General features: G+C 31.3%; 3 protein-coding genes across 4 annotated transcripts; all 3 read left to right on the forward strand.

The window, feature by feature from the left end:
* The first annotated feature begins 508 nt into the window (after positions 1–508).
* Positions 509–3,562, forward strand: LOC105335841 (ubiquitin-ribosomal protein eL40 fusion protein). The gene is made up of 4 exons (XM_011439956.4): positions 509–667; positions 758–844; positions 3,129–3,231; positions 3,417–3,562. Exons 1-4 carry the CDS (start codon positions 532–534, stop codon positions 3,508–3,510), a joined length of 420 nt encoding a protein of 139 aa, XP_011438258.3. The 5' UTR covers positions 509–531; the 3' UTR covers positions 3,511–3,562.
* Positions 3,563–4,982: 1,420 nt separating this feature from the next.
* On the forward strand, positions 4,983–11,873 carry LOC105335840 (F-box/LRR-repeat protein 4). 2 transcript variants are annotated; one of them, XM_066076718.1, is made up of 8 exons: positions 4,983–5,358; positions 5,555–5,624; positions 5,737–5,848; positions 7,278–7,451; positions 7,654–7,747; positions 7,881–7,957; positions 8,055–8,185; positions 11,611–11,873. In XM_066076718.1, exons 1-7 carry the CDS (start codon positions 5,304–5,306, stop codon positions 8,172–8,174), a joined length of 702 nt encoding a protein of 233 aa, XP_065932790.1. In that variant the 5' UTR covers positions 4,983–5,303; the 3' UTR covers positions 8,175–8,185; positions 11,611–11,873. The 2 variants fall into 2 exon arrangements, with proteins under 2 accessions (XP_065932790.1, XP_034301075.2); XM_034445184.2 differs by having other exon boundaries at positions 5,002–5,358; positions 8,055–8,148.
* A 6,918-nt stretch (positions 11,874–18,791) lies between these two features.
* On the forward strand, positions 18,792–22,346 carry LOC136273024 (F-box/LRR-repeat protein 4-like). The gene is made up of 7 exons (XM_066076719.1): positions 18,792–18,859; positions 20,075–20,186; positions 20,757–20,930; positions 21,025–21,118; positions 21,251–21,333; positions 21,878–21,971; positions 22,076–22,346. Exons 1-7 carry the CDS (start codon positions 18,792–18,794, stop codon positions 22,321–22,323), a joined length of 873 nt encoding a protein of 290 aa, XP_065932791.1. The 3' UTR covers positions 22,324–22,346.
* Positions 22,347–25,104: the final 2,758 nt, after the last annotated feature.

The following is a 25,104-nucleotide window of genomic DNA, read 5'->3' on the forward strand; positions in this document are numbered from 1 at the left end:
CGGTCATAATTTTAAAATTTATAATATCATATTGAACGCCATCTATCGGTCTTTTCAAGAGTTACGAAGGTAATGGCGGCCACACACGTGTTTTGATGGTTCTTTAGATAGTTAATTCTGAATGATTACTTTAATTTTAGAAGATTTAATGCTATATCAAACAGTAAAGATATGTTAAGCAAACTTTCTATGTCGGTTTGTTCCGAAAAGATAACTTACAATTACATTTTTTAGCATTGAACAACCTACAGCATTTCTAATTTATTAAAAGATGACTTTTTTCCACAAAAGTAGACTATTTTTGAAATTCTGTTATCTGCATTAGTTGAACAAGACTATATATTAGGATATTAAAAATTGAGTTAACATTTAGTATCCCTTTACATGTTGGGCACAACCTATTTTTTGGTGGTTTTAAGGTTTTAATTCCATTTGGTGATCAAACTCCTATAAAACTTAAAAGTTCTCTTGTTGTATGTACTCAATGGATTGAAATATCTGTTTAAGCTTTCTCATGAAAATGTGCATTAAATGAGTTTTAATTTTGCAGAATCTTGCACCGTCATGCAGATCTTTGTAAAGACATTGACGGGTAAAACCATCACCCTTGAGGTGGAACCCTCTGACACTATTGAAAATGTCAAGGCAAAGATTCAGGACAAGGAAGGTATGGTGAACAGTGCTACAACTGTGTTGAGATTAAATGTGATTTTGAACCCCAAATGATGACTAATGTTGAATCTGTTTTCACATTTAGGAATTCCCCCAGATCAGCAGAGATTGATTTTTGCTGGTAAACAGTTAGAGGATGGCCGTACCCTCTCTGACTACAACATCCAGAAAGGTACAATTTCTCTTCCTCAAAAGGAAAAGTTGTGTATCATATGGAATGAGTTAACTGACCTATGTTTGGGTGTAAAGATTTAGGTTAAGGTAATTGTAATATGAATAAATTGTGCTGTTGGTGATGATAGGAACTTGCCCTCTCTGAGTACATCCTGACTGAGGCATCCGTTCCAGGCATTTACTGTCTGTATCTGATTCAGCTACTTTAAACCAATGTTGTGATAATTCAATTTGTTACTATTTTCATATCTGTCATAAAGTTTTCATAAATTTTGAATGTCATACGAAATATTTTACTATCTTTGTGGATCTGTTTTGTCCTACTCATTATAGACAACCCAAATAAGCCTTTTTAAAAAAAAACTTCAATATGAAAACCCTAATTATGCTTGAAATGCTTATGCATCAGTTTTGCTTCATTGAATTAAAAAACTAAGAACAGATTTGACGTCAAAGGAGTGTCACATTTCATTCCACATTATTTTGCTAATAAACTCTCGATTTCATTTGTCCATCAGACTATACTGTATGCATACTACATTTGGCTGTGTATTCTTTTTAGCGCTTTTGGCGGAATACAGCTACCACTAAATCAAGTACTTTGCCAAATGTCATGCATATATGCATAAGAATAGTCACATTCAGGAATAAGCTAATTTAAATCCATGCCAAGTTGTTCAAAAACTTATTTCGCCAAATATCGTACACGCCAAATATAATAAATTCACAGTATATTTTAGAAGCTCAAATATTCGTTGGTTTAAAATTTTGTTGTTTTTAAAGCAAATATAATTTTGTTGGGATTTAATTTCATCATATCGTAATCTCTAAAATGTATTACGTATCTATTACGTATCAAATCTGTATTTATGAATACTTGGGTTAAAAATGAGCATGGATTTAATTTCGTTGATAAATACTGCCAACGAAAATAACAATGAAAACTACATTTGACCTTGTGATTCTTGATTGTTATGAGACCAACACTGTTCTAATCCCCTGTTAAAATACTGTGAATGATGATAGGAACTTGCCCTCTCTGAGTACATCCTGACTGAGGCATCCGTTCCAGACATTTACTGTCTGTATCTGATTCAGCTGTATAGAACTGTGTTATACTATTACCTGTTAGAAAACGCAATCTCTTAAATACAAATAAAAAGGAACTTTCTCCAGCAACCAAAGTTCAACTGAGTAGTACATGTATTCATGAAAACAACAAATATTTATGCATCTTAACATCTAAATGATATAAGTCAATCTCAGAATTTCTTTTGTCAGCAGACAGTAGAAAAAATTGATTGCATTTTTTTCATGCAAGAAATTGGAAGGTGCATTTGATGGTGCATCTGTATAGGTCAACCTTAAACTTGCACAGGTAATAGATAAAGGTTATTACATATTTGACATTAAAAAATTGACTATTTCCTCTCTTTGATGTGTACAATTAAATAAATCAATTTACATTTGGTAGCAAAAAATGTATCGATAGATGTACAGTATATATAGCCTGCTGTTATGATGATAGGAACTTGCCCTCTCTGAGTACATCCTGACTGAGGCATCCGTTCCAGACATTTACTGTCTGTATCTGATTCAGCCTTAGAATTGTATAGTTGCAACATACATTAAAATCTTTTAATTTGATTATATTGTGTTCACAACAAGCAGAAGATGAACAGGGTTTACCACTATTGACTGTGTGTCTGTTGGTGAGCTGCACATTTTTACATGCAAATAATCTCTGCTCCCATCTGTCAGTTTGCATAAACAAGATTTATGCAACAGCTCACCAAACAGATAAATCAAAACTCTCAAAAACAAAATTTGATCTAAATTATAGGGAATAATAGGTTGGTATGCAATTAAGTAGCAAGATTAGGACAAGCAACCAAAATGGTCAGTTTGGAGTACAAGTCTGTCGGACTCACTGCTACCTTGAAAACTGTTTCGCATTGTGGTACATGTACGAAGTATTTAATGAAATTGACCACAAAAAACAATACATTAAATGATAAAAAAGTTTTATTTGTGCTCAGCCATAGAGTTATTGTGAAGTGTATCTGTTAATAAAGGTACCAAGTTGTACAATGAATTTAGAATGATGAACGTATTGTAAAGGTTTGCTGTTATGATGATAGGAACTTGCCCTCTCTGAGTACATCCTGACTGAGGCATCCGTTCCAGGCATTACTGTCTGTATCTGATTTAACAGAATTTTAGATATACAGACATGTCTATTGTTTGACAGAATTCTAACAGGATTGTTTTTCCTTTGACAGAGTCCACTCTTCACTTGGTGCTGAGGTTGAGAGGTGGCATCATTGAGCCAAGTTTGAGGATTTTGGCTTCAAAGTACAACTGTGACAAGATGATTTGCAGAAAGTAAGTTGAAAGCATTCACTGAAATGCAAAGTTGTATGTTTACCATAACTTTACTTCTTTTCGTGACAAGGATTAGCAAAATTAGAGCCAATTCCTGTTAAAAGGAAAGTCAGATATGCGATATAGCCTTGTTTTATTTTTATTGTCAGTATTTAAACATTTTTATTACCTTTTCTTTTCAATAGGTGCTATGCACGTCTTCACCCAAGAGCAACCAACTGTCGCAAGAGGAAATGTGGACACACCAACAACATCCGACCCAAGAAGAAGCTGAAGTAAACTGTTGTTATACCCCTGTTCTGTGAATAAAGAGATATCACAGTGTACAGAACAGCCTTCTTGTTATCAGTCCTTTCAAACAGCAAAGGGTAGTCATACAGCAAAGAAACACTCTTTGTGATTAGGCTGCCAATAAAATACAATTGTTATGGTCAAGAGTGGTTGTACATTTATTTAAAGAGGAAGCACAATATGTGTGGATTTTAAAGTTGGCAGTAATGTTCTCTGAATGCTAACAAAAAATTCATAATTTAGAACCTTAACTATAAGAAATGCACTATTTATCATGACACAAAATGCTTCGCTTACAATAAAGAAAAACGTAGGTTAGTCATGAACAGTTTCCACAACATCAAAGGAGTTCAGATTTACAATTATTGTTTTCAACCTTTATTTAACTATGTTCTTCAATTTGACAGGAAAAATGTACATGAACTAGCAGCTGAATTAATAGGACCCCATTCTGCTGTGATCAGTCTGTCCATCCGCGATCAACTGTTGGGAACCTATCTTCTCTCCCAATCTGGCTTATACTTCATAAAATACTAGTAGCTAATAAATTATTTCCCATTGGCTTAATCTTGTTAAGATGAAGTTCCAAACTAGCTGGAACTAAGTTATAGGTTAATTGCTTTCAAAATAATGTCGCAAATTTGCAGCATGTGCATACGTTGCATTTAGATGTATTTCACTGCATGAAGCCTAAAACAAGCGCATACATAGCTTTTGTTCACTTTGCTACACAAAAAAATCATGTATTCTTAATTGTATCATTTAACTCCACAATTCTTGTATTTTATACATATGACTACCTTGTACCTAGTGGAGAAGGCTTAAATAGGCTTTGCCTGCTGCCCAATCCTATTATGTAAATATTATTTTGCATAATAAAATATGTTCAAATCAAACTTGATAACCCAAATAAAGAAACAAAAAGCATTTTGATGTAAATATTTACATCTCTCTTAATAATTTCATCAATTAAACATAAACAATCTAAAAATACGTTAGTTATAATCATTGTCGAAGCTACAGCCAATTTAGGTATGTGAAGGTTCCGATAATACAGCTTTAATCCATCCAAGTACAAAAAAAGACATCAGTGAACGATGTAAAAATTATTTGTTTTATCTTCTAGAATTAATTGAAATTAATATTTATAGAACTTAACAATGCAACCCCCCCCCCCCCAAAAAAAAAAAATCCGTTTAGAATAGGTATTTCACTGGATGTCTAGATATCTTTCTTGTCAAGCATGTATTACAATCAAATAGCTTAATTAATAAATAGGGAGAAATATATACTTAGTCAATTTAAATATATGTACATTTTGTCAGTGTGTGTGTTCGCGCGCGCGCGTGTGTATATTTAAGCATTGTATTTTTGGATGTGGTCGGTCCTATTAAACACCAAGGCTGTGCAGACAATTTGAATGCCGCGTGTTAGCACAGTATTATAATGGTCTCTCATACGACATATTGATTTTAAGGAAACTGCACCTTGATACTGGCAATATTAATTATTATTAATAATATTTCACTGTATTATTATTATTTTTTTTGACTAGAGACGAAGTTTAGTTTGTAACAAATACATGTAGCTTGAATTATTATATGTATATCAAACTCATTAACCTTTGCGTTTTCCCCCCAAGTACTGGTATAGCATGGTCATAATGAAAACATTCAATATGTACATTATTTTGTAATATTATCCGCAAAATTTTAGAACATGGGTTTGAATTTCTCTATATAAACTATGTGATAAAAAGGATTTTTAGTGACAGTCCAACAATGAATGCCCGTATACCATTATTACTGTGTGTGTGGACTCTCTTGTCTTTTCAAGGTAAAAGTTACTTGTCTTTTCAAGGTAAAACTTTGGTTCGCGTTGGATCTCGAGATTGGAGATCAACTTTTTCATGTAAAGCTACTTTAAACCAAAAAGGAGATATATGCAATTTATTATTAGTTATACACAATTGGATACATGTATCTCTATAATGTAGATATACTAAGTATACAATGTAAATGTTTACTGCTAGAAATCCAAGCAAGCATACGCCTTTGGGCCTCCGAAGTAACAAACTTTTCCTCTCAACACAACAGCAGAGGGTAAAAAACAAATATTGAAATAAAAACGTAAACCAAAAAATTACGTCTCGTATTCTGTCAACTGCAATGTTTCAACTTCAAGTGCTTTTTATTGGAACAATGTTTATTCCAGTTACTCTGCAAAGCAAGTTTTAGGAAAACCTAACGTCTATCCTCGGTATGGCGATATTTCTGGCACTTGGACACAGCCTGGTAATCAACTAGATAGGATCCATTTCATAGAGGTGGGTACGAAATCATTATAGTTTAGTTCATATATTGGTTCAAAATGTCATTTATTGCACGCCAAATTCACAAAATGAGCTAAACATAGTCTCACATTTATCGACTAGTAACTATAGTTAACGATACGTTAACTATAGTTTTCATCTATAAAACTATATTTAACGGTTGTAAACTATAGTTAAAGAACGATAATCTAAGGTTATTTGTTTGCAAAGTTTTTCAATCATGAAACTACTATATTTATCAGAGAAATCATGTTTTGCAATCGTAATTGGTTTTATTCAGTGTTAATTATAGTTTTACACTTCTGAAACATAGTTGATCGCGTTTATAATGGTTTACAGATGTGAAATATGAATTAACGGCGTTAAATAAAGTTTCACAGATATAAACTAGATTTATCAACTGTTAACTATAGTTTACGGACGCTAAACTATTGCTAACAATAGTTTATTGTTAACTATAGTTCACGATTCTTAAACTATAGTTAAAGATTCGTTAACTATAAAAAAAAAACGATCCGTTTACAATAGATTTTATCTTCAAAACCATATTTAACGGTTGTAAACTATAGTTTACAATGATAATCCAAGTCTAACGTTAACGATAGATTTTGCTGTTATATATAGATTCACATTTGTAAACTATTATTTGCATTGATTAACTATGGTTAAGAGTTGTTAATCATATAGTTTCACAATCGTGAAACAATATTTATCAGATAAAGTAATATGTTTTGCAATTGCAAATGGTTGTTTTCAGTGATAATTCTGAAATATAGATGATCGCGTTATAACTATGGTTTACAGATGTGAAATAGAGATTCAATATTGTCATTAACTTTTTAGTTTTCTGTTCGTAAACTATAGTTTACAACCGTTAAACCTATTTTATCGGCTGTGAAACTATGATTGGCTCATTTTTGTGAGTTTGGCGTGCCATAGTTATGATCTTATATTTATTTATATGATCCCATTTTGTTTCTAAATTACTGTAAACCAACTTTTATTCGTGAGCGAGAAATTTTGACGAAGTTCACGAAAGCCTCGTCGTCGCAAATATTTCTCGCCGCGAACCAGCCCTTGTCGTGTGTTTGTATTAACAACACAGGTCTGTATAAGAGTAAATCGCGAAAAAATGTCGCAAATAAAAGTTCGTTTACAGTATGCTTTTATTACTCAAGAACATAGTACGTAAGGATTCTCTACATTTCCTTAAGAATCAATTTCTATGCTGAACAATTTGCTACAAGGATGCTTTAAAATCAAGTTTATTTCTAAAAACATTCATATTTTAGAGAATCTTAAAATTTAAAGTATAATTTTGTGTTCGTGAAAACCAACGGTTAAAATATTTACGAAAGCAAAATACATCAATCATATATGAAATAAAAAAGGTGATTTATTTATCTTATATCATTGACTAAAGGTAAAATTTCCAAGGAAACTCTATGTTTCTAAAATCAACATCTACGAAACATACAATGCCGGGGCAGTCGTCAAAATATCCGTTAAAGACGGACAAAACCAATGGGTGGATATATTCAGTGTCAATCATGCTCGTATCATACGGAGAGCAAGGAAGTTTTCTCCCCAAATAAAAGTACGATAATAATATTTCTACATTGTATAATTACTATGATAATACATGTATAAAAATGCATGCATGAACAACAATCATATTTCTGTAATGACAGTAATAAAAAAGTACAACAACAAACAAAACACATATAAAGTAATTGATTACAAAAACACAATTGTTGTATTTTTTATTTTTTGGTTCATTTTTCTTCATTTCACCCCAGCGGTTTATATTTCCTGTGGATGAGCTGAGAATCGAAGTAGATTGTTCCGTAGCCCGCGATTACGTAGAAATCGATGCTGTTGAGATTGTTGGGGGTATTTCTTGTTTTTACTAATTGTTTAAAAACCATATGAGCTCGCTTTTTTCCACATTATTAAGATTATGCGAAGAGAGATACCCGTACATCTTTTTCATTGTAGCCATCTTTTTTTCTGCTCTTTTCTATAGATATATGCCCTTTTTTCCAAATCGGAAATTCTTGTTACTTGATAAAGAAAGACACAGTATCCGCAGACGAAGCATTTGTAAGTAAAAGAAATTGGTTGAAAATTTGACTGTAAAGTGTCAACATGATTATCAACATATTCCGTCATGTATTAACAAACTACTTCAATGTTTAAGGCTAGATGTCTTCTGATTGGTGGATACCTGGCTAATTTCGAAACGCTTGAAGAGGCAATGCTGATGAAGGACAAGTTAATTAAAATGTCGACAAGTAATGTGAAATTAATGTTTGATTAAGTTATCACTAGGTATGAGTATAAAAAAACCCATCTGAATAAGAAGCCAAAATAAACATGAAAATAATGTAGAATTATAAATATTTGTTGCCAGTTTTGATAATTCTTAAGTTGCTTGCTCTCAATTACATTTTATCCAAGAACATAATCATAGAATGTAGACATTAAATAATGATAGCACTTCTTGATGGAATGCTTCTTGTACAATTTTTTTGAAATTCTTTTTTAGTACATAAGTTCTATGAATGTATTTTGGGTTACTCTTTCATCTCCATTAGAACCTTTGTCTATGATATGAATTTAAAATTTCAATTAACCTTAATATGTGAAATTGTGTTCAGCATTGAATGCTTATTTTTGGATGTCGCGGTAGCGCGGAATGATAATTTGTCTGCACCGCATGCATGGTGTGTTAATTATGTGTGTTATATGGCCAACGGCATCCAAATATATATAAGCATTCAATGCTTATATTTATATTCATACAGATGTATTTTTGTATGAATATAAGTGTATCGTTGCTGTAAAGCAATAATATACGCTCTCAGTCAAGGATATAAAACATAACATAACAGCCATATTAACATGTTACTTAGTTCGCTTCCGCGACTAAAATATAGTGCCAGAAACTTTGAAGAGAAAAGTCTTTGTTTAATAGGGAGTTGTTATGAGTTAATAACTATTTTCCATTATTAGGGCCCCGCAAGGATTTGCGGGTGCCCTATAGTAATCACTCTGTCCGTCCGTCCTTCTGTCTGTCCGTCTGTCACTCTTCCGTCCACAAATGTTTTGTTTTTTTCTAATAACTTTTTTTACGGTTGCCCAATCAAGTTCAAATTTGGTATGGTAGTCCAGTAGGCAGAAATACATTTTTTGATGCTAAGTTTGGTTCTCTATGTCTTCTGGTTTGGAGCTGGGGTGGTGGGGTAGATTCCTTAACTATGCATAAGAATGAATGGGCAAAGAGAGATAATTGCTGAGAATGTTACCATTGTATACTTGGAAGGCTGTGCAATATTTGTCCGAAGAAAATCCTAAGCTTTATCTTTATCTGTCACATTGAGATTAATTACTGCACTGCCTGTGTCTGCAAATGAACTTTGTTTTGAAGTTAAGGTCAATTTTGAATGATGTGTAGGATTGTGTACATTCTTTGAAATATGGATTTTAAGGTGGAATGTCCCTCTGATAAGAGAGATAACTTCTGTAGAAAATAATATCACTTTGTTTCTGTTAACTCACAATTATTGAGGTGTGTAACAACAAGGGAGGTGGTGCTGGGTCCTAATTTATGTTGGAAGGCGATACACTTATTCAAATTCAAATAAAGAAAAAGAAAATTTGAACGGAACGAACTGAACCCCAGGGTTCATTTGAAGCAGGGGGCAAAAAAGTAAAGAAAACTTTTACAAAAAATTACAAGAAATGTATCATAATGATAAAGTATTCATGAGGCAATATCTACATGACTATCCCCCCCCCTCCCGATGGATTAATTCTTTTTTTAAATATAACTAAATTTTATGTACTTGTTCAGTACAGGTACAGTACATGTTTGATGTTTTAGGCCAGAGAATATTTTGATGGAATAATTTTATTGCATGCTCTATCTATAGCTCGTTCACAGAGCTGAATGAATTATAATTGGGAAAAATGTGACCAAGACAATTACAAATTCTAGACTTAGTTATAATCGCTTAAAACTTAAAAAATTTCAAATGTTTAAAATGGAATAAGGCTTTTCCATTCTGAGGAAGCAGATATGGGAACACAAATTGAAAAAAACCCACCTAAAATCTCATTTGATTCAAGACAATATATCCCTATATTGATATACTATAGCTAATTACTGAAAGATTATTCACTTGATTCCCCTTTTTGTGTTACATAACAAAATTCTCTGGTTTACATTTTTAGGATTTCTTAAATATCTATCCATTTACTGTTATCTTATCCAAATTTAAAAACAGAAATCCTTTTCTGAAAATTTCGAAACTGCGGCAATTTATCATGCACTGTATGTAATACATGTATGTAAAACCTTCAATAGTTTTTAATAAAGAAAGATAACTCTTGCTGATTGAAGCAATTTTTGTTGCAAACCTATACAACAAAGTGTTATTCTGAACTAAAATGCAGCGCTTCAATATGTTTTGTAATATGAATTGAAAATGTATATAACTATATATTATTTTCATATGTATTTTAGATTTTTAATTTTATGCTGCGATGGTAAAAATTTGCTTTTTCTGATTACTATGTCTAGTTTTCTTCATATCATGATTTGACATTTTATAAATTTTTGAAAAATCTAGCAGCGCTTCATCACTTAAACTTTGTTTCATATGAATCGATTGATATTGACTTTGATAAAAATCAATATGAAATTTTTTTAAAAATATATTGCAAAATTAATAGCAGAGGGATATTACACCTTAAATATAATATTCATACTTTACTTTGGTTAAAATACCAAACACAATGATTCACGATAATTTTATTGAATTCTAAAATCAAGATATATATTAAGATATCCTTTTTCATTATTTTATTTTTTAAGTATTTATTTTATTTTTTTCTGCCTTAATGCTGTTAATTTTAACAGGTAATCAGATAATTACCCCATTCTGTCATTTCTGAAAAAAAAATCTTATTGTACCGGTAAATTTAGAAGAAAAGGATGAGAGAGCAGAACAATTAATACCCTGGGATTAATTATCTTGCCTACTACTGCAGAAAATTTAGAGGCTATCTCTATCTGTCATATGAAGATTAATGAACACCTTTGTCTGCAACTGATGTTTGTTTTGAAGTTGAGGTCAACCCTGGGTGATACAGTGTATTTGCATTCACTGAAGGATTGCATTTTATAAAACACCTGTTTAAATCTTTTTTAAATACACATTTAATTTAGTTTTTTTTTATGAACATGAGGTTATCCCTGTTTTATGCAGATACAAGGTTACTATTTAGAGTTTTTGGACATTTAGGAATTATCTTGAAATTTAAAAAATACAGATGTTACTTATAATTTTCATATTTTTTTTACCACCTTATATATATTGCAGTTCTTTACATTTTATGCCGGGCATTTATTTTTCATCATTGTTAATAAAAAGAGGATGGAATTCAAAGTTTTTTTTCACTTCTCTATATTAATTGTCATAGCGGGGCCCTTCCTGACTGGTCAGTTTTCTAGTTACACATCAAATTCGTTACGTATAATATTATGTATTGGTTATGTATTAATAAATATACTCAAAACATGTGATTATTTTATTTGTGCTTATGGCGCACGAATTAGCAAAGTGTATTTATAGGAAATTAAACGTCGCAGATTTCCAATGCAAACATAAGGGGAAATAAACAATGAATATGAATATTACTAATTGAATAGTCTCTCACAATCTTTTTCAACGAACATCTTTTATTTACAGAAATTTCGTACTTTGTTGGCGGAAGGAACATAAACAGAAGAAAACAAGGAGGGGACTGGAGATGGATCAAAAACGGAACTATGACACAAATGAAGTATTTTGCATTTGGGACTGGAGAACCGAACGGAACAGATCAATCCCCTGAAGACTGCTTGATGTTTTACGCAGCAAAAGCTTACGCATTCAATGACGCCAATTGTAGAATAAAGAATGGAGGATATATTTGTGAAATTCAAAATATGTAATACATATAAAACAAAATGAGTTGCAAACTACAGTTTTAGTTGTTTTTCTAAAATAACATTTACATTTAGTTTATTATGAACGCATGTTAATCTTTGAGATGACAATGTTAGATTGGATGTGAATCCTTTGTCAGTTTAATGATTCATGAAATATTACGTTCATTACCAAAATCTTATTCTCAACCGTTATCAATAATAGAAGCCGAGTTCATAAACGATTTACTTTTCTTCTTCTAAGTCTTTTATATATATATATATATATATATATATATATATATATATATATATATATATATATATATATATATATATATATATATATATATATATATATATAATATATATATATATATATATAAAACTATGAAATACTTGTGGAGAGCACTAATGACGATTTCCTTGTTTGATTGTAAATACCAACTAATCAGTTATATGGACATCCGATCAAAAGTATAGCTGCAAGTCGAATATTAAATCCAAAAAATATTGTTGAGTTTAAAAACCTTATCATAACCAAATGGTGTATTTCCAATTCCTAAAAAAAAGAAATTGTGATAAAAGAAGAAAATGATCTATTAAAAACTAATTTTCTGTTACATATTAATATTTAATATAAATGTTTATATAACTTTGCAGAAAATAATAGTAAGAAATAATATCTATTTTATGTTCAAACGCACACTTACGGCAATTTGTGTCATTTGGATTGTTAACGCTGCAAAAAGTTATTTTCATAAAAATAAGAGACTATGTTTCCAAGTTTTTCATTTTATTTCTCTGTCAAGTATTGTTAAACATCATTAATTGCATTTTCAAAGAACTAGGTTGATTATACACATGGTAACCTGCTTACACCAGGCACGTAGCATCGTTTTTGAAAGTGGGGGGGCCAAACCCATCCAAAAAAATCTTGACAAGCAAAAAAAAAAAACAACAAAAAAAACCCCGAAATTTGTACTGGATTTCAAACCTTCACAATAGTCTTTACAAACAGAGATATATAGCATGTTCCAGTAAATGTTCTACCAAACCTCTCTCTTTACTCCTTACTAAAATTCTTACAGTAGTGGAGGAGAAACTTTAAGAGTACTGTACAGCAATATACTCCAGAAGTGGTGTGAATCAGATGTGGACACTAAAAAACTCATTATTAGAAACTTTGAGGTCACAAAATCATACCTAAATCAATAGCATCAAAACGAACGATTTTTCAACGCTTTATACAACCATTCCCCATGACAAATTAAAATCTAGGCTTTTTTATATCATCGATAGATGTTTCTACAATAAAAATGGAAGTCGTAAAAATGCTTACCTTGTCATTGGAAATCTAAAAAATTATTTTGTTAGCACACACAATTACTCTGAAGTTGACATTAAAAAGATGCTTGAGTTTCTGATAGACAGCATATATGTAGTTTTTTGAAATCAAGTCTTCGAACAATCTGTTGGAATTCCCATGGGTACCAATCGTGCCCCATTGTTAGCAGATCTATTTTTGTATTCTTATGAAGCAGAATTTATTCAAAAACTTGTACGTGAAAAAAATTAATCACTCTCTGTGGCCTTCAACTCAACATTCAGGTATATCGACGACGCATTATCAATTTACAATTGTTTTTTCCATACTTACGTCGACTCGATATATCCCAGTGAACTTGAAATAAAAGATACCACAGAGTTTGCGTCATCTGTTTTGTATTTAGATATTTTACTGAAAACGGACATTGATGGTAACCTATCAACAAAACTTTATGATAAGCGCGATAACTTCATTTTTTTCTAGTCATCTTTCCTTACTTATGTAGCAATACACCTTCATCACCTGCATATGGTGTTTTTGTCTCTCAGTTGATACGATATGCAAGGGCATGCTCTTCGTATGAACAGTTTCTAAGGCGAGACAAGCTACTGACAAACAAGTTGATAAAACAGGACTATCAACAGTCTTGTATGAAGTCAACTTTTCGTAAGTTCTATGGTCGATACAACGACCTTGTCAGCAAATAAAATCTTCCACTGGGTCGCATGCTGAATCACCAATCAATTAATCACCCAATTGTCTACGGACTTTTCCGGGGTTTTTTCCCCGATTACGACAAAGAGCACACGGAGGGTGTGACCGGTGTCGTATAATTTAAGGTCCGCCCCGTAAAATGGTCCGGGCGGACCCTTAATGTTAACATTTAGGGTCCGCCTTTGCTCTAAAAGGGTCCGGCCCGTATAAGAAAAGGTCCGCCTAACATTAAAGGTCCGGGGTATATTTCTTCATTTATATTTTTTTAATTTCGACTAATTTGTTACAAAATACTTAGTAAGTGGTATTATTTTGTAATTCTTATAAAGGAGTACCTACCCGAGGTGAGTAAGTAAATATCCAGCACATACATGTAGTTTTAATGAAAATACTTATACATGTAGCTTGGTGAACACAAATAAATCAAAAAAAAATTTACTGTTTAAAACTGGATTCTCATTTCAACTTTAGTTTTGCCGGTCTATCTTATATAAACAGGAAATGAAACTGATTGGTGTCATTAATTAAACAATGGCTTGAACCAAGTGTTGTATACACACACCACCCTGCAGGTGTGAGGGGTTTGACTGTTTGAAATAATCATGTAAACAATGGACATTTCCAAAGTCCTCTTTCTGCACATCTTTCCAATACGATACACGCTTAAAAACGTTACCCTTTTTAAAATCAAATATTCTTTACAATTCAATTACAACGGTATATGCAAGCGATATCATTGCTACTTATTATTTGCACTAGGGCACAGGGGCATCGTATCCACTCTTCTCTCTATGACATATATATAAATAATACATTTATATATATATATATATATATATATATATATATATATATATATATATATATATATATATATATATATATATATATATATATATATATATATATATATAGGGAGAGAGAGAGATACGACGCCCCTGTGACTAGGGCATATTATCAAGTGAAAGTTATTATAAATTATTCAGTTCTTCAATCCCTCTTTCTATTTGAAACTTTATATTTGGATCGGACTATAATAATCAAGGAAGGAATGGATTTGTTTATAAGAAATTAAAGACATACATGTTAGATTAGTAAAAAGTCCTATTCCTTCGGCTGTATATGCATTTTGCTTCTGGCAAAAAATATAGGGATCCGATTTTCTTCTTTAAAAAAAATAACACAGGTGCTTGAGGACAGGACCCCCCCCCCTTGAATTTAGACCCCTGGGGTAGTTGACACTGTTTTGGTAGAAATTCCTTTAAAGTCATGTACACAACATGCTCCGATTTATTTAAAACAACCCCAACCTGCATATAAAAGATCTTCTTTTCATTTTCATATGCAATGGGGGGGGGTACATTAATCGTTTATTTTCCGTTACTTTTTAGATATTTAAAATGGAAGATGTTGTGTACATGACTTTAATTAAAAGAATTTCTATCCAAAAAAAGTCAACTTCACCAAAGGTTCAGACCAGGGGGGGCGGACCTTTTCTAAACGAGCCATAATATTACATCTAGGTCCTATCCCTAAATTAAAAGAACATCGGGGTCAATCAAAGCAAGTATCAATATCAATGGGTATTTCAACAAGTGGGCCTTTTCTGTGCCATAATATTAGGTCCTAGTCCTAAATTAAAAGATTATAGGGATAAATCAAAACAAGTATTTATACGGATATTTATCATATGAATATTTATTATCTGCATTCAGTATTTCAACGTGGCGGACCATTTCTTTAACTTTATTATTGGGTCCTACCCACTGAAACAAAAGATCATCATTAAATTAGAGTCAATACAAGTGTCAACTTGATTAAGTATTTTCCTATATACCAATGTTACCATTGATGCATCGAAGGATATGTAACTAGGCACTTCACCAACATGGAAGTCAGAGAGAGAGAGAGAGAGAGAGAGAGAGAGAGAGAGAGAGAGTTATTAATCTATATACCAATGCAAGATTGCTACTCTAGACACTATCCATTTGATAAGGACGTCAATATTTAACTCAATGGAGATACATTTTTTTTCTTAAATCAACAAGGATTTTTTTTAGGCAGTTTACAAATATATTTCTGCATTAAAGCGCTTTGTGATATAGAATTTAAACATTATCGATGGAAACGGATTTACTTATAATAAAACTAATGTTTACTTGTTTCCAAATCCTTGCTTAATTACATGTATGCATCATTATATACATATAAAAGTATTGTACGTTTGGTTAAAGAAAGAGGGAATAAGTCTTTTAGAATAATGGGGTGATCGAATACTGTACCACAGTACGTACATGTATACACTATATTGTCAACGTATACCCTCTGTTACGGTAATCCACATCTGCGACCTTTTATTAATTATCTTAAACTTGTGATAAATCTACCTAGAGACGTATAAGTTATTAGTATATTATCATAAGTTTCTGATCTACTGAAAATTAAACAAAGCAAAAGCTAAAAAGCCAATCTTACTTGCGTAGAGCACTACAGCGGAGACATTTTTTTTACAGGTGTGAATGCCTGCAGGGCTTCTTTTACCTGCGTTTACCTGTCATGCAACCCTCTGCTAATACATATACACCGGAAGATATTTAAAAACAAAGGGACTAAATGGTGTGTACAAATCATTGTCAAAATACTCTTGGTCTTCTTTTTTTCAGATTCTTAAACAATGGGTCAAAATCTAATCCGCTATGAATATTTGATATTCCACAAAGTAATACGCAAATGGCCGACTGGATTATGTAAACAAAGTCATATTTAAAATACAAGTACACGAGCAAAAAGAACAATTACTTTAAGAGAAATTTTAACAAGTGACTACGGGTAGGACCTTTTCTTATAGGGGAAAGCCGGATCTTAAATGTTAACATTAAAGTCCGGCCGGACCATTTTACGGGGCGGACCTTAAATTATACGACACCGGTCAGCAGAGGATACTCACTCCTCCTAGGTACCTGATCCTTCATCTGGGGTTTTCCAGAGGTCCGTGATTGCTCTGCTCTGGACTATTGATTGAATACCGAATTGTCCACGGATTTTTCTCCGTTTTTCCTTATCATAACATTTTCCCCAAATTGCGACATTTTCCTCGATAATGACATTTTTACCGATATGACATTGGGCGCACGGAGGGTGTGACCGGTCAGCAGAGGATGCTCACTCCTCTTAGGCACCTGATCCTACCTCTATGTATTTGGAGGTCCTTGTTGATCTGCTTTGAATTTGTATTTCGTTGTCTGGATATTTGAGATGGTTGACGGTTTGTTATTGTCATTTTTTCATCAAGTAACATCTTGATTAACTAGAATTTAGACAAAATGAACCCATTATTAAAAGAACATTAGTCTTGTAAATTGGATTTCCCTATAATTAAACAAATATAGTTAAATTGTTGTATAGATCTGAAGCAAAGACCAATCGAATAATTGAAATAAGATTGTTAAATTTGAGTTGTTCAATGTTATTACTTATTAAAAGAAAGTTTCTTTATTTATCTCGGTGCATAAACGTTCAAATCATTTAATGAAAATATTGTTGCGAAATATAATTTTGTTAATTCCTTGTGATCTGACACACGGCTGTTTGTATAGTTACTACAGGTAAAATAACCATGCTTAAATGTTGAAGCTTATTATTTCTTATGATTAAGATTTGAAATCAAACGCCTTCTATGTTGAAAACGTGTTCTATTTTGTGGTATTTTGTTGCTTAAAAAACATTTATTACCTCTCAAAAAGTAAAAAAAAAAATCTGTTACCAAATTTTATTTATTTACATTGCACTTTAGGATTCTAGTATTGCTTTAAATCAGGTACCAGGAGGATTCAACACAGACAGACCAAACAAAATATAAGATTCTTTTAAATGATGTAAAACAATTTGAAAATTAAATAAACCAATTTTTTGCACAAACCAACTGGTAGCACTGGTTCTTTCTGTGATCATTTCCGACAAATACAATACAGATATTACAGATTATGTACTGTTCTCTGTAGTCCGAAACCATTAAAGCAAAGAAAGCAAACTAACCTACCATAATTGCATTAATGCAAGTGTTATTTACAATTCACAGTTTATCAAGTATGTACACAGGACGAAACAACTGTTCACTGAATTTCCAGACCATTCAGTTAATATTTAGCTGACTAAATGGCAAGCTTCATCCTGTTGTACCAATTAGCCCAGGTCATTGAATGTTACAAATAAGACCAGAGTCAAGGGATCTTAGAAATATGAACATAAATTAAATTGAACGAAATATTCATTTTTAAACAAAGAGCAGTTACAACATATGCATATTGAATTAATTCATCTAACACTTTTTGTATCACAATTTACTAAACGCTTGAAATGATTTACTACTCATGTATCATACTTGTAAATACAGTTTTATGATTTTGTGTGGAACCATCACTTAATGTATTTGAATTGTCGATTATAATTTATCCCAACACAGTAAATTACACACAATAGCTATTATGTTTAAACCTGTTAATTTACGAACACAACCAAGAGTTTGAAATATTGATTTGTAGGTTTCTATAAAACGAATTGGTTTTGTGTATGAATGATATGTTACAATGAGTGTTTTGCCGCTTATATCTCTATGGATATTCTCTGTTTGTCAAGGTAAATACTAGTTTTAAGACTCGCATACGTATCTTCAACTTTTTTCAATAATATATTTTTATAAGTTTATCTGGTTTGAACATGATTTATGCCGTACATGTAGCACTATTCGTGTTGCAAAAAGTGACATAATTTAAAATTGAGTACAATGGAACGATGTTACAGAAAACCTTCTCTGAATTTCAGTTGAGATTTACCAGTTTATTTATTTTCATAGCTTTTGACTTAATCACTAGTCTAAATTAAATCGCTTTGGAGAACTCATTTCTTTCTCTCTCCAAGGAATGCAAGCCAGTATACATTTGTGGGCATCTGAAGTAACTAAGTTTTCCTCACAGTACAACACTGGAAGGTAAGCTAGACAAGGGATAGGGTCAATTACAATGGATAACAGTTACTTGAATTACAACTGAAGTTAAATGCTCAAGGCTAAAGCCAATAAACCTTTCATTAAGTTCGTGGAAATTGCATTTACAAATATTTAAAAAGAAATGCAATAAATCAAGTAACAATTACTTTGCAGAGGCAAATACAAATGATATTTGAGGAAAAAAACCCATTTTACTGAACTAGAGCAAAGATGGCACAAAAATACAAAAAAATACATGTACTAAAACCACGATTTAGTTACAACATACGCTTACAGTTGCATTTTTAAATTAATGTTAAGTGAATGTTGAGTAATCATGGCTATAACTTACAACTTTATGACAATTATTTTCCGATACATTTCATTACATCTAAAGCGTCTGATGTGAAGAAATAGTTGAAACACTTTTTGAATGTTTACTTAATGGTTATAAATTTCAGAGAATGTGTGACTCAAGTATAATTATTCGTACTTGTGTATCATTTACAGCATATCTTTTGACCAGATATAACAAACACATTAAAGTCATACGACTAGGTATTTCAATAGAGTTCAAGAGAGTTGGGTGGTCTTTAGATTATATTGATGTCCATGAGAGGTAGAGCTCTTTATAAAAATATAGAAAAAACATTCAAATTTTAATTTATGCTAAAATAAATGGAATTTTACTTTATCATATGATATCTTATAGTTTAATAATGATATTTAAGAATTATAGTAAGTCTGATGGTTTACTTGTTGACCACCCAGCTAACCTCCTTAAGCACGACTTGATAGTTTATACACGTTAAGAAACATTGTTTTTATTCGTTAAATAAACATTTTAATCCTAAATTAAATTATACATTATGCATCAATTATTTTCAGAAGATGAGAAATACATAATTTCGAAAAATAACACACCACAAATTGAATGAATTATTTGTCAAAAACACCCACAATAATCTCTTTTCAATTATCATTTGTGTAAATGAGAGCAATTTGATTTTTTTTTTAATTAAATGCAATATATAATAAATATTGAATTACATGTACATGAAATGGAATAACTATGTCAAATGCATCAACATTGGTAATACATTACCCTTAATCGCTATTATACATGAACATTGCCCAGCACTAAGCTAGAACTCTTTGAATGAATAAGCAAAGCTCCTATTCTGTTCAACTTCATGGTTAGATGAACGTTTGTTATAGTTACTCTGCAAAGCAAGTGTTGGGGACACCTAACGTCTATCCTCGGTATGGCGACATTCCTGGCACTTGGACACAGGCTCGTAGTCAACTAGACAGGGTCCATTTCATAGAGGTGGGTACATGTTTACTATGAATAAGGTAAATCTTTTCAAAATTTTGTCACAAACATTTTTATATATTCATTCATTAACATTATCTTTGACATTTTAAATGTATGAACAATGAAAGCAATAACTGAATTGAGTGACTTTGCTTTTGTTTCGTTTGTTTGCTTTTGCTGATTTTTTGTTTTACATCAAACTTAATCGATGATGGTATTTCCAATTATCTATACATGGAACGTGGAATACTTGAACACAAAAATGAAAATCATAATTCAATGAGATAATTTTCTTTAAAAGTTCAATGTTTTCTTGGTTCTTCATGTACATTACCACTTAATGTCCACATGTTTCATCTAACATCTAACAAAAACAAATGAAATAATCTCATAGTTTGTATTAGCTCATATCGCTGTTAATTTTATAAAGATGAATTGTTTTCTTCATCCATACATCAATACATTTTTTAGCATCTATATTTATGAGGACATTTAAATACTTCAATAATAAACATTTAGCAAATTCCCGGAAACAATTATCGTATGTGACATGATTTTAAGTTTGTATAATTATTATTCAAGGTTAAATTTCCAAGGAAACTCTTTCTTTCTAAAGTGAACATCTACGAAACATACCATGGCGGGGCAGTCGTAAAAATTTCTGCAAAAAACAAAGAGAACCAATGGGTGGATATATTCAATATCACTCATGCTCATGTCATACGGAAATCAAGAAAGTTTTCTCCACAAATAAAAGTACGTTATTTTTCTATATATGTTATGAACAGTGATTAACAAACACACTATATGAGTACCCCTTTATTTATGAATTTATCTTGCTTTCTTACAGCGAACCATGTTCCCAGTAGACGAGCTGAGAATCGAGGTGGATTGTTCGGCGTCCAGAAGTTACGTAGAAATCGATGCCATTGAGATAGTTGGGGGTATTTTCATAATATCCACTAAAATGTTTAAAAAAGAGCTATATTGATTTGTTTCAAATTACTGAAACTCTTTAAAAGAAATTTTGATCATACTTTTATTCTTGACATCTTTTTTTCTGACTGTCACTTTAGATAGATGCCCTTCCCCATTTTCCCAGTACCAGAATTTTTGTTACTTGATAAACAACAATATTGTATCCGGAGATGAAGCGTTTGTAAGTTGAAGAAATTTTTCATCTTTTGTTGAACACAGTGTTTCCATATTAATTATGCAAGCCACTTCAATCAATCTCAAAGCATAGAACCTCGAACATCGAAATTACCTAAATAGCCGAAGATATCAATAAGATCCAAATGAAGTTTGATAAAAGTTATCAAAAAAGATTTGAAGTGTTCACACCCTTAAGAGTCAAGTCAATCTTAGACTTATGAATATGATGATTAATAAGACGAGAAAGTATTCGGTAGATATTTGTTAGTTACGATACATGTAGCATCTTCCTCAGATAAGATAACCCCCAGTTGAATAAATTATCATCTTTGATTTATATCGGATATTTTTTTCTTTTTAAAAAACTTAAGAATTGTACGCATTTTGAGAAAATCTTTATTACAAATGACAATTTTCATAAGAGGGAACTAATGGTGATGGTATAAACAGGTTGTTTTTTCCCAGAGGATTGAAAGTATATGCTGTTTTCATACATTTATTTAAGGGAAATATATTGCATGCATTAGCATAAAGTTTTAATCTATTAGGCTAGATGTCTTCAGATTGGTGGATACCTAGCTAATTTTGAAACACTAGAGGAGACCATTCTGATGAAGGACACTTTATTTAAAATGAAGACTGGTAATGTTAAAGGTCATGTTAAATCAATATTAAATGCAGTCAAGAGATAACACATTAATCAAAAAGTAACACATGTATACTTTTCAATCATATCCTATTTAAAGGAATTTCATACTTTGTTGGTGGGAGGAACATAAATAGAAGAAAACCAGGAGGAGACTGGAGATGGATCAAACACGGAACTATGAGAAAAATGAGGTATTTTGCTTTTGGAGGAGGACAACCAGACGGAACAGATCGATCTCCACAAGACTGCTTGTGTGTTTATGTAAGAGATGGGTACGCATTCCATGACACCTTCTGCGGAAAAAAGCTTGTAGGATATATTTGTGAAATTGAAATGGCATACTAAAATCAGAAATAAAGTAAACTAAACTGCAAAATACACTTTCAAGGTTGTTTAGTTATATTATAATTATTGTTTAAAAGTAATTGCAAAGCGCACTTAATTATAGTCTTGTGTATTTGCATATGAGTGGGTATGGTTCTCAATTAAGCTTTTGTATATAATTTTTTTCCGAAACAAAATATAAACATGAACTTAATTTATAATGAACTAAACTAGCAATAAGTAAATAGTAAAACATTGTTTTATGGTCTTTGACTACCCCCCCCCCCTAAAAAAAACACCTATCTTGAAAACTTTACGTCTTCATTTTTTGTTGATTAACATGAATTTTACAAAGATGCAAATACATATATATATACTGACAATATTGTATTCAATAAAAGGCTTTTCAAAAAACAGTTACTTTTGCACCTAAAAATTGTAGAAACGTTCATTTCTGTGTGTGAAATTTTAAACGGGTCAAACGCTTATAATTTTAACTTCAAAGGATTTGATCACGTGTACAGGCAAATTTATATCCATGTGAAATACTCTACATGCGGTTTATATCTGAAACATTTGTATTTGCAAATGAATTTCGTTTGAAATACCTATTGAGAAGCTACATTTGCATACTTGCATATGTTTATTAAATGTATCTCTAATCGATTTGACTTTTTCAAACTTAAATGTAAGAAATAAACAAAAGTGAGCTTGGTTTGTTGGAAACCTTTCGGATTTCACTGGAAATAATCTCATGACCAAGTAGTTAATATCCAGGTAAACGTTTTAGCTTATTTGAGACGAAGTCTCCAGTGAGCTTTTTTGATCAAAATATATATGTCCGTTTTTCGTTGTCGTCGTCTGTGGCGTCTTTAACTTTTCATATCTTTTTCTCTTCTCCAGAACTACTTACCCAAACCATGTCACAAAGCATTCTTAGGTGACGGTAATTCAAGTTTATATTAACAAAGGGCCGCCTTCTTTCAAGGAGAGATGATTTAGAATTATTATTGAAAATTCGTTGACATTTTAAAAAGGGTTTTCTTCTCAAAAACAATTTGGTCTTAAAAGTTTATACTTACATAGAAGCATCCTATGTAGTCTTGATTCAAATTTGTTCAAATCATGATTGCAGAGGGTAGGGCGGGACCATAAGAGCAAATGAGTTTTTACATAGATAAAGGTAGAGAAAATATTTAAAATTTCTTTAAAAATGAAAACAAGATCTACTCTACTAAATAATCCAGATATTTAAAACCATGAGACTGATTTGATCATAGTCATGGGTAATGTTGATTGGGTAAGCCGTGCCCTTTCTCAATTCATATTGAATTTATTTTAAAAACTATATGTTTAAATCAATAAACTAAATTATTCTTTTGATGCAACATGATTGAAGGTCTACAAGAGAAGAAGAAACATCTAAGCGGTTTTGGTAGTATGTTTGAAACACAGAAGGAACATTTCACTGTTTATATCTACAACCATAGATAAATCATCCAAACAATTATATATAAAAGAAAGGAAAAAAGTCACTTCTATGTGAAAACCAAAATTGTAAAAAAGAAAAACATTGGTAGGCAAATTAATATCTAAAGTATGTTACCAAGGAAACCGGATTTTTTTCTTCAAAATTTGATTTTTAAATAATTGTTAAAGTCCAAAAGAAGTTTTCATAAAACCAAACTTATAATATCAAGCTGTTTTCAAAATATACATAAAGATAACAAAAGATAAGAAAATTAGAACCATTCTTGTTTGTTATGTGTAAAAAACATGATAGACTTGTAAATCAAATGTATTTAAGCATTATTCAAAAGCATAAAAGTGTCGTTAACATTGCTAAGGAATTATGTAGACTATAAAAAATCAGACAGAAATTGTTAAAAACGTCATAGCAACGGCATTTTCTATTGCTAAAATGAAGCTTTAATTGGTACTCTAGGAAAGTTGGGGACATGTAAGGTCATTCCATTCAATTTACTTAAAATATTATGACAAAAGTATATATAGTATTTCTTCAAAAATACCCCAAAATATACAGATTTTAATGATTACACTGATTTTACCTTCTTACCATAGCAACAATTTTCAACTTTCATATATATTGTCTCTTTTACCAAGTAAAAACAACATGTTAAAATGTTAAAATTTATCCACTAAAAATCATTTACGTTTGATCAAATTGAAAAAAATGTTATTGTTAAAATTTCTTTAGTTACCATGGTAACACTTATAAACCGTTTATTTAAGCAATGAATGCCTATATTTATATTCATAGTAATGTCCATTTGTATGAAATACATGTGTATTGTTTGGTTCTGTTGAACATTTCATTTAATTTTACAAAAAAAAATATATACTCAACACTTGAGGACGTTTCTCTTTGTACTCATGGCGCATGAATTAGCAAAGTATATTCATGGAAAATTGAACGATTTCCAATGCAAACATAAAAGGATATATACACTGAATGTAAATATTTGTCCATGAACAATTTTCTATGATTCTAAAATTCACAATATTCTTTATATGATCATTTTATTTAGTAAAATGAGCAATATTAAAAAATTGCCGCATTCACCGCAATTTGTCTTCAAAATAGCTAAAAATTTCCATTTAAATTTTTTTGTTTTACTTCTGTCACCTTTAATTACCAATAAAGTATGCTAAAATATTCAATGTGAAGAAAAACGGTGGCTACGCTTGGCCGCAGAAATTTGATATTTACATAGAACTGATCTAAAAAGATCACAATTGTCTATCGTCTCGTTACACAAGAAACATCCAATTCTTTCAAAA

Source organism: Magallana gigas, chromosome 2 (assembly GCF_963853765.1).
Source record: "Magallana gigas chromosome 2, xbMagGiga1.1, whole genome shotgun sequence".
Taxonomy (NCBI): Eukaryota; Metazoa; Mollusca; class Bivalvia; order Ostreida; family Ostreidae; genus Magallana; species Magallana gigas.

Excerpts from the sequence above, each read along its gene's own strand:
- LOC105335840 (XM_034445184.2), top strand. The coding sequence starts at position 5,304 with ATGAATGCCCGTATACCATTATTACTGTGTGTGTGGACTCTCTTGTCT. Across the intron at positions 5,359-5,554 it reads GACTCTCTTGTCTTTTCAAG|AAATCCAAGCAAGCATACGC; the intron begins GTAAAAGTTACT and ends GTTTACTGCTAG. Across the intron at positions 5,849-7,277 it reads ATAGGATCCATTTCATAGAG|GTAAAATTTCCAAGGAAACT; the intron begins GTGGGTACGAAA and ends CATTGACTAAAG.
- LOC105335841 (XM_011439956.4), top strand. The coding sequence starts at position 532 with ATGAGTTTTAATTTTGCAGAATCTTGCACCGTCATGCAGATCTTTGTA. Across the intron at positions 668-757 it reads AAAGATTCAGGACAAGGAAG|GAATTCCCCCAGATCAGCAG; the intron begins GTATGGTGAACA and ends TTTCACATTTAG. Across the intron at positions 3,232-3,416 it reads GACAAGATGATTTGCAGAAA|GTGCTATGCACGTCTTCACC; the intron begins GTAAGTTGAAAG and ends TCTTTTCAATAG.
- LOC136273024 (XM_066076719.1), top strand. The coding sequence starts at position 18,792 with ATGCAAGCCAGTATACATTTGTGGGCATCTGAAGTAACTAAGTTTTCC. Across the intron at positions 18,860-20,074 it reads TCACAGTACAACACTGGAAG|TTACTCTGCAAAGCAAGTGT; the intron begins GTAAGCTAGACA and ends CGTTTGTTATAG. Across the intron at positions 20,187-20,756 it reads ACAGGGTCCATTTCATAGAG|GTTAAATTTCCAAGGAAACT; the intron begins GTGGGTACATGT and ends TTATTATTCAAG.